Source organism: Peromyscus californicus, unplaced genomic scaffold (assembly GCF_007827085.1).
Source record: "Peromyscus californicus insignis strain IS unplaced genomic scaffold, ASM782708v3 Scaffold_4__1_contigs__length_199733344, whole genome shotgun sequence".
Taxonomy (NCBI): domain Eukaryota; kingdom Metazoa; phylum Chordata; class Mammalia; order Rodentia; family Cricetidae; genus Peromyscus; species Peromyscus californicus.
Window position 1 is genome coordinate 36,702,845 of NW_026294562.1, and position 13,626 is coordinate 36,716,470.

General features: G+C 50.0%; 1 protein-coding gene across 1 annotated transcript; it reads right to left on the reverse strand.

The window, feature by feature from the left end:
* Window positions 1-487: 487 nt before the first annotated feature.
* Dmrt3 (doublesex and mab-3 related transcription factor 3) lies at window positions 488-12,951 on the reverse strand. Its single transcript, XM_052760921.1, is given in 3 exon segments — window positions 488-802; window positions 804-1,477; window positions 12,483-12,951. Coding segments are annotated over 3 exon segments (1,458 nt in total).
* Between the last annotated feature and the right edge of the window lie 675 nt (window positions 12,952-13,626).

The window sequence follows — 13,626 nt, forward strand, 5'->3', positions numbered from 1 at the left end:
GTCGGTGTAGTCCGCTCTGTTCTGAGGCGCAGTCTCTCTCTAGAATGGGAGCGACTCGCCCCTGTTCATAGTCGGTTGGCAACCAGACCACTCCCTAAGGTTTCCAGTGTCCTGAGGAATCCTCTTTTACAAAAATTGCATTCAAGTATACTATTTCACTTAACAATCCAGGTTGCATTTAGGAGTAAAGCTGATGCTCCATCTAAATCTCCCCCCGGGGCCCAGCCTCCCCAGGCAGTCCTTAGCTTTAGACCCATTTATCACACTCAGCACTAAATCCACAGAGCAGACCTATTTGGCATTTTCCAGTGAAGTGCAGGAAATTAAATAAGTTATGTTTTTATTGCTAATGTATAGACTTATCGAGCACAGTCACTTTGTGAAAACAGGAGGAAAGAGTATACAGTATTAGTGGACTCTCCTGGGGCGGGGGCGGGGTTCTGGCACACACCAAATGTCACCTGGTCACGACCCACAGGTTAACACTTTAGGATGATGTGTTGAGTATTCTGGAGTCCGAGGAGTCAGACCTCTCGTCATAGTCATCCTCTGTGTAGATGGACTGCTTGGTCACGATTGGACATCCATCGTCGGGGATGGAGATCCGAGGGTCCTCTGTGGTGCGGGAGGAGAGCACGGGCGAGCTCCGGAAGACGCTGGTGGAGTTACTAGGGAAGGGACTGACGTACTGAGACCTCAGCTGGTACTGCTGCTGCAGCGTCATGGTGTTCCACAGGGTGACATCGTTGGGCAAAAAGGGGCTCGACGGGTTTCGGGCCAAAGTATTCCTCAGCATCAGGGGGGTACCGGGGTGGCTGGGGGAAAGGGTGCTGCAGGGGCACGGCCAAGGGGTTGGGGACCACGTTGCTGGAGTCCGCCGCCGCCGCCGCCGAGAAGCGCAAGGTGTCCGGGACTCGGAAGGCCGAGCCCACCGACCACTTGGAGGAAGAGATGGGGTAGGAGCCCAGCGTGTGTTCGAAGATGTGGCCGCTGGAGGGCAGCACGAGGCTCTCTTCGGCCGTCCGCTCGGCGCCCGCCGCCGCCGAGGAGCGGCTGGACAGCAGGACCTCCACCGCACTGACCAGGTCGCCCCCGCAGCCTTTCAGGATGAGCTCCAGCACAGTGGGCTTCTGGTTGGGGAAGATTTTCTTCAACACTTCCAGGGGTGGCCGGTTGGCTTTCAAGCTGAAGGGCAGAGAGACGGTCCCCGAGGGGCCCTCGATCAGAAGATGACTCTGCTCGGCGGCGGCGTGGTACTTGGGGCTGTCCGGGCAGCCCTCGGGGTTGCCCCCGTTTTTCTGCATGGCGTACCCCCCTTCATCCACGGACACGATCTCGGGGCTCTCTGGAGTGAAGCAGTTCTTGCCTTTGGCCACATCCGGGGAGCTCCTCTGGTCCGTGTCTTTGTCACTGAAGGCCTCCGCAGCGGCGTTGTCTGCTGAACTGCTGCTGTCCCCAAGATGCTCTTCAGTCACATCTGGAAGGCAAGAGAACAGCTGGGTTAATTAATCCCTGCCTGCTGTGCTCAGCTTCGAACAGCGCTCGGGCTTCTGGGAGGATGAGGAAGGTGGGCTCAGAACACGCTTCCGGTCTTTAAAGAAGAAATGAAGAACTATTGGCAAATGGGGTGGGCAGGTGGGGGTCTGTAAAAGGGGATGGCGGATCAGCGTTTTCTTGGAATGCTGTGGGAGAGGAGGCTTGCCTTCAACACAGAACGGCCACATAAGCCAGGAACCACAGAAGGCTTGGAACATACACCACGAGCTACCCATTCAGTGGGGCTGTGAGGCTCTGAACCAGACCAGAGCACAGAAGAAGGCCACAGGAGGGGCTCTGGCCATCACCCCCTGGTGTACACCACCCCACAGGGCATTTTAATAATCCCATCCGCTTCCCAGGGTGCTGGGTTTATGCTAAATAGGGCTTGTGATTCTGACAGGTTTTTTTTTTCTTTTAACCAGGTTACCATGTATAATAACTAGTTGATAAAGTTTCTAAGCAAAAGATAAATACAACCCTTGAAACGACTTGTAAAAAGCCACTGGAGGGCCTGGCAAACTCGGCTGCCTGGGCCTTGAACTAAAGGCCAAACAAAACCAGTTCCAATTCTGGATGGCGGGGCCGATGATGCTAAAGAGGAGAAGAAATGGCTGGAAGGTTTGGGAGCTGAAGAGGGAGCCCTGGCCACCATGGCAAGAGGGAGATGGATGCCTCTGTGTGAACTGGTGGGCCAGTAAAGTCCATGGAAAGGCCCTACACGCGTTCCCAATGACAAAGAACTTCCTTAACAGAGCCAGAACCAGCTATGAAACAGATCAGCTGCCAATTTGACATTTTTAAGCTAAGACAGTGTCCAGGAAAGCAAGCTTGTAGGGCTAAACAGGCAAAGGGAGTGGGCAAGAGTACTCAGGGTTTCGCAGTAAATTCTAACAGGACTGTAAACAAAGGAATACAGATTTTTTAAATTAGCAAATACATGCAAATAGATCTTTATCCTTTAAAAAAAATAACGTGCTAGTTGTGGGTGCTTAATCCAGAGTAACTGATCCGAAACAGAAGAAGAAGAAAACCACTCCCATCCAGGCAGTCCTGGGGTTGTCAGCCATGTAGATCTGTGTTTTCTCCTCCAGCCTCAATGGCCTCTCTGTGGGCCTCTCTGTGGGCAAACCTGATTGTGTGCTGATAGCCAGAGGTGAAATTTCATCAAAGAAGCTTCTGGAAGGCACCCCCTCCTACCTGTTGTTGTTTATTTTAAGAGCTTTAAACAAAGGCCCATTGATAGACATTTTTCAAACACCACATGTACCTTAAGTACAAGAAAAACCAACGAAACCCCATGGCCAAATGTGTGTTTTAAAACATTCTTAAATTATAATAAATCACATAACTTTCACCCACACCTAATACAAATTCATACTTATCCCAATTCACTTTCACTACATTACTTTTTTTTTAAATAAAAACGATTGGGTTTCTATTGTGAGGTTCCTTTGTAGTCTACACAGTGAACCCCTCCTTTGCTTCCACTGGCGATGCTGGGATTCACCAAAGACCTAGTTTTACAAGAGAAACTGAACATCTCTCCGACTGCTTCCCAGGACAACAGGCCCAGCTTTTATCTCCCAATTATTGAGCTACTTGAATTCCATGTCCTTGACACACAAGACAAAAACCAACCAAACAAAAAGGCTCATGGAGATTTATATTCTAACCAGCCTGCATCATGTATTCCCCTGACTCCTGACCCCATCCATCCATAACTCAGCTATCACTCTATTCCTAAACCCTGGAGAAGGAGTAGACAGTGACAGTGTGTTAACTCTGAAATGAGCTCACAATTGGATTTTGACCCCTGGTCAATGGAGCTTTGGAAAACAAGTTCAATACTTGCCCCCATGTAATACAGAGATTCTATTTAAAGTGCCATACATCTCTAGGCACCTAAATTCAGCTTTAATATCTATTATTAGCATCAAGTATTTATTGACCTGGAATAGGCCAAAACAAGGAAACAGAATAAAAAGATGGAAAAACAGGAGGAAGCATGAGCTCACAGAATTTACTAACTGGGGAAATGAGACGCATGTTCTGGGCACAGTTTGGGAAGCCTCAGATCCATCGTTCACAGGACTCCTGAGGTTGGAGCCACCCACATGTTCAACAGATGAAGGGACAAACAAAATGGAATGTTATTCCACCTCAAAAAGGAACGAAATTCTGGTATCTGCTGCATGGAAGGAGCTAAACAATGGTCTGACTAAAATAAGCTGGTCACCAAAGAAATGATATGATTTCACTTCCAGGAGATGCTTAGGATGAATACAGTAGAGAGACAGAAGAGGTAGGTCTAGGGGAGTGGAGACAGGGGGTTACTGTTTAATGAATACGGAGTTTCAGTCAGGGACAAGGAAGACGTTCTGGATTGATAGGCTGACTGTTTTAAAGCATCATAAATGTCTTTAATGTCACCAAGTTGTGTACCTAAAAATGGTGATCGGTAAAATTTGTCATGTATATTTTACCATCAAACAAGAAAAATAAGACAGAGTATCACAACAATCTGCTGATAGTAAGGTTTGTTTTTGTTTCGTTTTTGCAAGAGAGGTGGGAGTAAAGGCACACACCTTTGGGAGTAATCCACACACCTGGGCTGTCCTTAACAGAAACGTGGAAAGCTGAAAATAGCTTTGAGTTTTAAAAGGTAAAATTTCACTGCCCTGAATGAATCCGAACACTGAGTGTCTGGGGAAACACCGTCTCATCAGCTCACTTCAGGCTCCAGGTAACCACAGGACCAGAAGGTTAGTGAGGGAGATTTAGGACCGATGCTCTGGCTACTCAAACATACCTACATCATAAAAATGTATTTTCCTCAAGGTGGCAACAGATAGGCCGTCCCAGTCCACTAGACCCTGGAGGGCAGGACTGGAGGTTGGACGGGACACAATTCTACCTTTATATCTGTTTCCCAAGTTCTGCAGAACACACCTCAAGTGATCTAACATGGCTGCCAGCTTGTTCAGTACTTGGGAGGCTCCAATTACAAAGAGACAACAAAGCCATTCTCCCCTCTTTGTGTTGCCCCTAGCCCTGGTACTGAGACATGCCAGGGTACTGTATACATTGGGGTATTTCTTGAGGAACGAAGGAGGCCAGTGCTGAGTCATCCACAAGCTTGGAAGATTTCTGGACTCATCAGCCTCCCATCTCAGTGTCCAGACTATGGCTAAATGTGAGGAAAGCTGGCAGGATGTCCTAGGAATCCAATACATGAATTAGGGCTTTCCAATCCACTGAGCTCAGCACTGCTTATAGTGTGTTCCCAGGGGAGGCACGGGCCAGTGAGGGAAGCAGGGTCACATAAGACGGAACACAAAGTCTTGTGAGAGGTGAATGTAAGCAAGATGTCCGCCAATACCCAAGGGTGCTGGGTTTCAAAACACAGCCAAGATGGGTGGATCTCTGAGTTCAAGGCCAGTCTGGCCTACAGAGCGAGTACCAGGACAGCCAGGGCTACACAGAGAAACCCTGCCTCGAAAAACAAATAAACAAACAAAACAACAACAACAAAAACAAACAGAGCTAAGGATGAGGGACCTCAAAACCCCAAGACAAACTCCTCATTCAAAAATAATTTTGGAAAATCAGAATAGACAATCCCTGCAATCTGGGGACACTATTGCGTCTGCTACTGTACCTAAAATAAAGGCACTGCAAACTACTATAAACACAGACTTTCACAAGTAATTATAGAGGGGGAGATTTAAGGTCAGTGATAAAGAATAATTTATTAACAGGTGTTTCTCTACATTTCTAGGGTTTTCCCCCTAAATGAACTCTAGAAATCATTCGAATTGGTCTAAAGCACAGGGGCTTTCTAGATACAGAAACATGGGACTTCAGCTGAGAAAATGAAACAGGAAATATTCCCACAACCCTCTGCCTTCCGCCGTATTGGAACCGAGTCTCTAAACAGAACACTAGAAGTGGAGGCATATTTCAACCGACAGTTTGAACTCTCTATACCGTACAGGAAGCCAAAACCACCTGTCAAAAAGCAGATGGAATCACAACACAATTTTTCTGTCATGACAGGCCAGTCACGACAAGTGAAGACATGCTTTTTAAACATGGAAAAAAAATCTAAATATTACCAAATACTCAAGCTTTCATTTCATAGCCCATGAAGCAGAAATACATTCCACTCAGAAACAAACTTCCTGTTCGGTTTATGAGGGCTTCAATTAGGGAGAATGCATTTTCTTTGGAAAACAATGACGCCATCTTCTAAGCACATATGCCAGATGATGACAACTATACTTTTTTTTTTGGCTATAAAATTTGAGAAAAAAAAAAAAGGAACACATGAAAGTGTCTTCCGGTCTAAAAAATTACAATTTGAACAATCTAATTTTCTTTGAATTTCTTCATATAAAAATACAACTTAAAAAAAATATTCAAGTGTTTAAAAGAAAAAGCCTGCCATATGTGTGAAACAAACGTTCTGCTAAAAATACACTGAAATGGGCAAGTGTGTTGACTTCCCTGCCATTGGTTTTATACATTCTAGCCAATTAGTGCACAAAACCTAAATCCAGCTACCATCTAGAAAGAAACAAAAGTACTGACTCCTAACTCAGAAATCACTGGGCTCGCCCTCCCCACAAGGGAGGGCCACGCCGTTAACATGTCGATCGTCCCATCTCATCTGCTGCTGTGATCTGGGGGACATAGACCTCTAGGTAGGTCCACAGTGGGTCACTCTCTACACAGCTATAGCAGGAGGAGCCCGGCAGAGGCTTCCTGGGTCCAAACATTTCACAGAGCAGCATTTCCTACTTCCTCACACTAGGAGCGAGGAATCCTTAAGAACGGGACGAGCAGAAATTTGAACGAAGTGGGAATAATAATACATCTTGTTCTAAAAATTGTGCGTGTGTGTGTGTGTGTGTGTGTGTGTGTGTGTGTGTGTGTGTCTGTGTGTCTGTGTGTCTGTGTGTACACGAAAACACCCATGCTTTGTTAAAAAAAAAAAAAATCAACATGGTTTAACACTGTATAAAAAAGGCTTCTTCGAGATGATTTCCTTACCCGGCCTGGTGGTGAGCATCTGCAATCCTAGCTCTCAAGAGGCTAAGACAGGAGGATCCTAAGTCTGAAATTCTGGAACTTGAAGATTTTTGGTGGGGGAGACATTGATTAGAAAGGGCTGGTGGCCTCAAGGGAGTACAGTTTGCAATTGTAGACTTCCTGTGCCTTACAACACTTCAGCCTGACCTCTTTCTTAGAAGGCAGAGGCTGTCAAACAGCCGAGGAGAAATCTACCAATTGACCTGCGCACCTGCTGTTTACAAAATGCAGCTGGCTACTTGTTTATCCATCTACTTCACAAATCCCCTTAAATCCCTTATACCCCCAGGTACTGGGCTAGGTAAGAGTATACCCAGGTGACCACAGTATTGCCTAGGCCGCCAGGTAACTAATCTTTTGCAAAACTCCAAAGTATCTGCTGAGTTGATGGGATTTTATGATACAACACAGCAAGTCATGCAGAGGCCAGGAGCAGGGCGGACTGCGGTGTCTTCACACAGGAGGGAATGTTATAAACATCCACACAGGAAGACACTGAGCTAAACAAGGCGCCGGTTATTACTGGTGGAAAACAGTAGAACATTGATGTCAGCTTGAAATTCATGGCTGACTAGGAACTGTACTCAAGAGAGTGCACAGTCCAGAAACAGTTAATGGTCTGGGCTTTTCATGACGTACCATTATTTGGAGGGCAACTGTACTTTTTAAAACCTGTTTAACCAAACAGCAAAATAGAAACCGTCACCCACCTCTCTACCTTAGTTCTCCTTCTCAGAAAAGTAGAGTGTGTGGTCTGGGCCAAGGGACAGCTGAGGTGCTGTGGGTCAGAACGTGTGTGTGACAAAGTGGCCTTTGATGGCCAAAGGCCTACCATATCACCAGAGCTACACAAGAGTACCAGGGACTCCTAGGACCCGGGTGGCTAATGGCTAGAGGGGTCTGCAACAGGTTAGAAGGTGGAAGAAAGGAAGAAAGCCAGAGGAGAGGAAGAGAGGAGGCCGGCAGGCAAGCAGGCAGGCACATGGGGTTTTCACTGAGCCCTCTTCCTCCCTGTCAGGAAGAAATGCAACACTTCCAGCAGGAAAGGTTCCCAGTCCTGCAGGGCCTTTGATTTATGAAGATTTACCCTCTTCCCTCTGTGGAGCTGCTAACAGAAAAGTGCTGACTCCCTGCAGAAAAGAATTTCTCATCAATGCTCTTTGATTGTATTTTGCAAACAAAATGCCTGTTGCTTGGTAACATTTCACTTGAGCCTGACCTTCTCCAAAAGTTATTGCTATCAGATTCGATTTACACTGTCCTCCTGTGATTACTGTAATCTTTTAAACCCGGGAGTTCATCCATCAGGGAAAGGAAAAGTTGGTTGTAAGCGGAGAGTACTGCCACTCTCCAGATTTATAAGCACCTCCCCCGCCCAGCAGGCTGGGGGGTTCTCTGCCTGGCAGACTCTGGTTCCTGCAGGAGCACCCCCATTTTTCCTTTAACTGTGTCCTAGGCTCTACCAGACAGACATGCTAGCATTTCAATGCCCCTCAAAGTAAGCCAAAGCAGGGAGGGAGCTGAGGCCCAGTGGACTGAGAAGGGAAGGCTCTGGGGGCTTGCTGGAGCCCTTAGGTGAGGCAGGGGCTGTGGTGGGAGGAAGCAGGCTACCTTCAGGGCCGTCACAGAGAAGTCACGTGTCCATGCTGCTGCCACTAGAAGCCTCTCCTGAGATCCCTGGGCCAGCCTGGGTCCTTGGTCAGTCATTACTCCCACCTCTCCAGCAAATCTAGCAAGGCCAGGACTGGATGCTTTACCCCAAAGTCAGCTCAGAAGGAAAGGTTAAAGAGACAGTCAGGCTGTCCCCTATTTCTCTCTATCTGGCTTTTCCTAAGGCCCCTTGCTTCAATTCATGCCTCTTAGAGCCAGAGAAGCTTTGCACTTCATAGGTGTATGTCCCAGGTGACTCTTAATTGTCCCCATCTTCCCCCTGGCGCTGGGTGTACAGTCAGACAGGATTTCCTTATCTGGCTTTCATGAGCGCTCCCTTAACACAAGTATTTCTCTGGGGGGAATTAAAAGAAAAAAAGTTAAAGCTAATAAGGAAGCAGACTGGGCCATCCAAATCATAAAGGTGCTTCAGTGGGAGGCAAAATAAAGTCAGTTTTCCAAGACCAGCCTCTCTCACTAGCCGCCATGTGTTTCCCCCCCCCCCCCCCCCGTAATAAAGGACACCTCACTTCCCTATCTAATCCACTTCTTCAACCCCTAACCAAATGCTTCTCTTTTTATTTCTTTCTCCTTCAAAGAGCATTTAAAAGAACCCATTATATATAAGATGTATATAACATCATATATATGTATATAATGTATATCATAATATATATATAAAACCAACATATATCACACACACACACACACACACACACACACACACACACACACACACACACACACGGCAGATATACACCACAGCCACAGTTCTTTCCTTCCCAGGCACCACAGCCTATGGCCACCCAGGATCCTCCTCCAGAGGAGAAGTCTGGGGTGAGGCAGCCAGCTACAAGGGACCGGGGACTGCAGTGCCTCACCTTGGCCATGACCCTTAAACTCCCTCATCTCCAGAGCCCAGAGCCCAGGGTCCTGAAGAGCTGGCTGGCTTGGCTGGATGAGACTGCTGAATCAGAAGTCCAGACGGCTGCCAGAGGTTAGGCTTGCCGTGACGTTTTCAAGGGGGGGAGGGGCCGAAGGTGACAAGAAAGGGGACAGCGCAGGTGAGTTCCACAGTGTCTACAGGGAAGGTTAAGTTAGAAAGTGGGGCGCCATCAAAATCTAATTAATTACAGGCAGAGCTGGTAGCAGAGATTGATTGACAGGCAGAAAAAGAGTGCCATTTGAAGAGGCCTTTCAATCCGCGTAGCCAGAAGAGTCAGAAGGAACTTCTTTTTTTTTTTTTTTTTTTTTTTTTTTTTTTTTTTTTTTGGTTTTTCGAGACAGGGTTTCTCTGTGTAGCTTTGCGCCTTTCCTGGAACTCACTTGGTAGCCCAGGCTGGCCTCGAACTCACAGAGATCCGCCTGGCTCTGCCTCCCGAGTGCTGGGATTAAAGGCGTGCGCCACCACCGCCCGGCCCAGAAGGAACTTCTTAAACTCACATAGAAAGCAGTGCTCAAGCTCAGGCCACCGAAGGGGCGGATAAGGAAAGATTTCTTCCAGCCAGAAAGCCGAGTTTCGGTGTTCACACGTCTCTCCCCGAACCGTGTGGGGTTTCTCCCAGGATGCCTAGCCAACATCCTTCTCAAGGCCTGTTCTCTTCTCACAGACTCAGAGAAGGAACGGACTCCCTGTGCTGGTGCACCTGGGCTTGTCCTCAAGAACAAACCATTTCACGGCTATCGATGGGAGGCCCTCTGCCCTCCAAAAACTCCATGCAGGTTCTCAAAATCCAAGTTCACAAAGGAGCAGACCGGAAGGGTTTGCTAGCTGAGACGGCAGCTGAGCACAGACTCCCCGCCCTTCCATCCCAACAGGGCCACACTTACTCTCCGAAATGGAGTTAACTTATCCAGGAAGATCTAGCATGCTTCTAAAGATGCACAGCATGTCACATACAAGCACACTGCAACAACAACAACAACAAGTCCAGGAACACAGCGACAGGCAGTCTCAACCAGGAGCTTTAATTTGACTGCCCCGTTTTAATGTTGCTTTAATTAATGTTAATGTTGACTCCCAACAGAGTGGCTTTTTTTATGTGTTGCACAGAACCAATCCATTTATTTATTTGTGTTCCTAGTGAAAAATTATCGTCAGTTTTGTTTTATAAACCTCCCCCAAGCCAATTGATGATTTTTTTTTTCTTTAAAGGAATGCGATTGATAAAAGCAAACCAAGTTAGTGAATGTTCAAGGTATGTGGGGTGACCAGAAGGAAAATGAACCCTGGGTCCCTCACAGCTTAGTCCCTGGAAGTCCACAGTCTTCTACCTCCCCCACCCCAACTACTTGTTCTCAATTTGGAAGGCTCGGGCTCCCCGAGTATCTGGTAGAAGCAAGCCCCAAGCCTGATTTGTGCCGTTAAATTCTTTGCCCTTTTTTTTATTCTCCTAAAGCGTGGGCCCTGCTGTTGCTTCAGCTGGGTTCCTCACCCAAGTCTTTCTCAGCTTGTTTTAGGTTCTGTGACTCTTCATACATTTCAGAGGAGAACGATTCGATTGGAGGAGGATCCCAGGACGCTACAGGAATCCCCTCCTGAACAAAGGCCACAGAACTCAAGGTTACTGCACTACCAGAGGTGTTGGTCGGCAGATGGGCATTGCAAAATGCCGACCTGAATTTTAACTCAGACTTCTGCTCTACTCCTGAGGACTCTGGTCCAAGAGCTAGGGAAACTGAAACGGAAAACTGAAAGATAGTAGCAGGGAATCACTTCTTGAACTGAGACCAAACTCTCCTACTTGCTCTCACCTGAAAGACAGGACAGAACCACAAAACCCTCTTCTCCATAGTTTTTCCGCAGCAAATCCACAAATATGAGGAGACGAGGGAGCGGGGCTTCAGAGAAATGCTTGTATGTCCCTTGTAGTTAAATATCCACAAAACCCCGCTCAGCAAACTGCTTTCTGAACTTTAGGCCTAAAGAACATAAATGAGCCAGCCAGAAGGCGGGACTGGTCTGCCCAGTCACCTAGCACCTCACCACACACCAGTGAGTGTCTGTCTTCAGCAGTTCAGCTCAGCACTCTGCAGCTCTCTAAAAAACCTTTCTGAAGAAGAGCTATCTGTCTTTGAGGGGCTGAGGAAGTGGAGGCTGCGGCTCTACCCACTGGAAAACTGTGGGCCTTTCACCCCTAATTCCAGTACACCCCGTTCCGAGGAGATGGGCTTTGTTGCCTTTTGTACATTTGCCCAGTGAGGGGGAAACACCGGACTCGTGTCCGCTGAATTCAGGTTGCTGAGAGGGGTCAGGAGCGAAGCCAAGGGTTCCCTCCGAGGAAAGCTAGGAAGAAGCTTACACTGCAGGCATCCAGATTCAGGAAGGAGCAGGTTGACCGAATTAGATAGAAACTGGGGTCTGCCCACTTTCAGGGCTCAGAAACTCCCGTTACCCCATCCCACGCCCAAATAAAAGCATTTCTGAGGGAAAGAACAGAGGGAAGCAAGGTGGCCCAGAAGCCTCCCTTGTTCCACAGCCGGCGAGCCCGCCCAAGCCTGAAAAAGTACTTGCGAGGTTTTCCCCATTGTAGGCCAAGTTTTGTTTTTAATTTCTTCAAACCACAGCAGCTTGGGAGTCGGAATTAAAGGACTATAGAGGTAGTTCGGCCAAAAGAGTTAACTGGTCTCACTTTGAAGACTCCAGGGACCTTTTATCCATAGTTCTTAAAAGGCGACTCTTTTTTACCGAATTCTTAGTCTCGAGTCCTCTTAGGCCAGCTAAAGAACGTCTGAGCTCCTTTAAGTTAAAGATAACGCCTTTCTTTTTGCTCCCACGCCCCAGGCCAAGCCAAGATTCACCTAGAAACAGCAAAGCATTGGGCCCTGACTGCTACCCCGCTTCTACTTACCCCTACCCCCAAATGAGAGCCCCCCTAAAACCCGCAGCCAGGAAAACCCGCCTCATCATGGTGCACTGAAAGGCGGTCCTCCCAGACATGGTTTACATCGTTTGCAGAGCACAGAAGGCACCAGGAGCCAGGGACGCACAGCTAGGCTATTTGGCCGGCCTCTCTGGCGGGCTTCTGGGTTCCACCTGCATCGGGTTCAGACTCTCAAGACTCAGAGTGTCTGGTGGGGAGGTAGGCCCAACCGGGTCAACCTCCCTCACACTTGCCCCTCGGCCTTCCACGCGGATCCCCGAGGACACTCGAAGTTTCCTCGCTGGAGGAGGCCGACCCCCGCCCGGCAGACGCTCTCACCTGGCTTGGCGAGCTGCGCCGGCAGCGTCCCGGGCTGGGGCTCCGCGGTCCAGCGCAGCGCGGCGGTTGCAGCCAACTCGGCGGCCGGACGAGGCGGCGCGGGCGGCTGGGACTGCTGGGAGGCTGGCGACGACTGCGAGGCGGCGGCGGCGGTGGCGGCGGCGTCCCCCGGCGGAGGGGGCCCCGGCAGAGCCCGCAGCGAGTCCGGGATCAGGCTCTCCAGGCTCTCGTTGGCCTGCTGCCGGCGCAGCGCCACCTGAGCCGCCATGACCCGCTGCCGCTCGATGATCAGGATGCATTTCTCGCAGGTGCAGTCCTTGAAGCGACAGTAGCGCTTGTGGCCCTTGAGCCAGGACAGCACCCCGTGGTTCCGGCAGCGCGCGCACTTGGGCGTGCGCTGCAGGGGCGCCCGCGGCGGTTGCGACACCGGGCCGCCCATGTACAGGTAGGGGGAGCCGTAGCCGTTCATGCCCAGGGGCTCCCCCCGGCCGGCGGCGGGAGCAGGGCGGCAGGAGCTGGACCGCGGAGCTGGGAGGCCTGCTCCCAGAGGTCTCGGATGGTCTGCAGCGGCCGGAGGTACCGCAGCAAGTCTCGCTGGCTCCGGAGATGCTCGCAGCCTGAACCGCTTGGCTCGTGGCCTGCCTGTCCCCCCACGCGGGCCGAGTCTCCGTCGGCTGCTCTGGAGGACGCAAGCTCCACCCCGCTGGTCCTCCCACGCCGCCGAGACTCTCGGGCCGCTGCAAGGAGCCGTTGAGAGCTCTGATTAAGGTCTGAGCCAACTCCTCGGCTGTTGCCTTCCTCTCTGGTTGGACCCAGCACCTCCTCCGCTGCCCTCCCCCCTGCCAGTCCCTCCTCCCTCCCTCCCACCGCCACCCCCACCCCCAGGGTCCCTGCTTCCTTGCACTCCTCTCGCACACTTTTCTCCTCCCTGGCACCCCTCGGGTTCCTGCACCTCACCTTCTTCACCACCTGCAGCCAGCCGGGCCTCTCTGGCGGGGGCGCTCACAGCCCCCCTCTTCCAAGCTCTCCACTACCCCTTCCCGAGGCGGGAGGGACTGTGCCGCTGCGGTACACCGGGCGCGCTGGGCGGATGGGGGGGGGGCGCGCGCGCGGGGGGCGATGGGGGGGATCCGGAGGGGGTGAG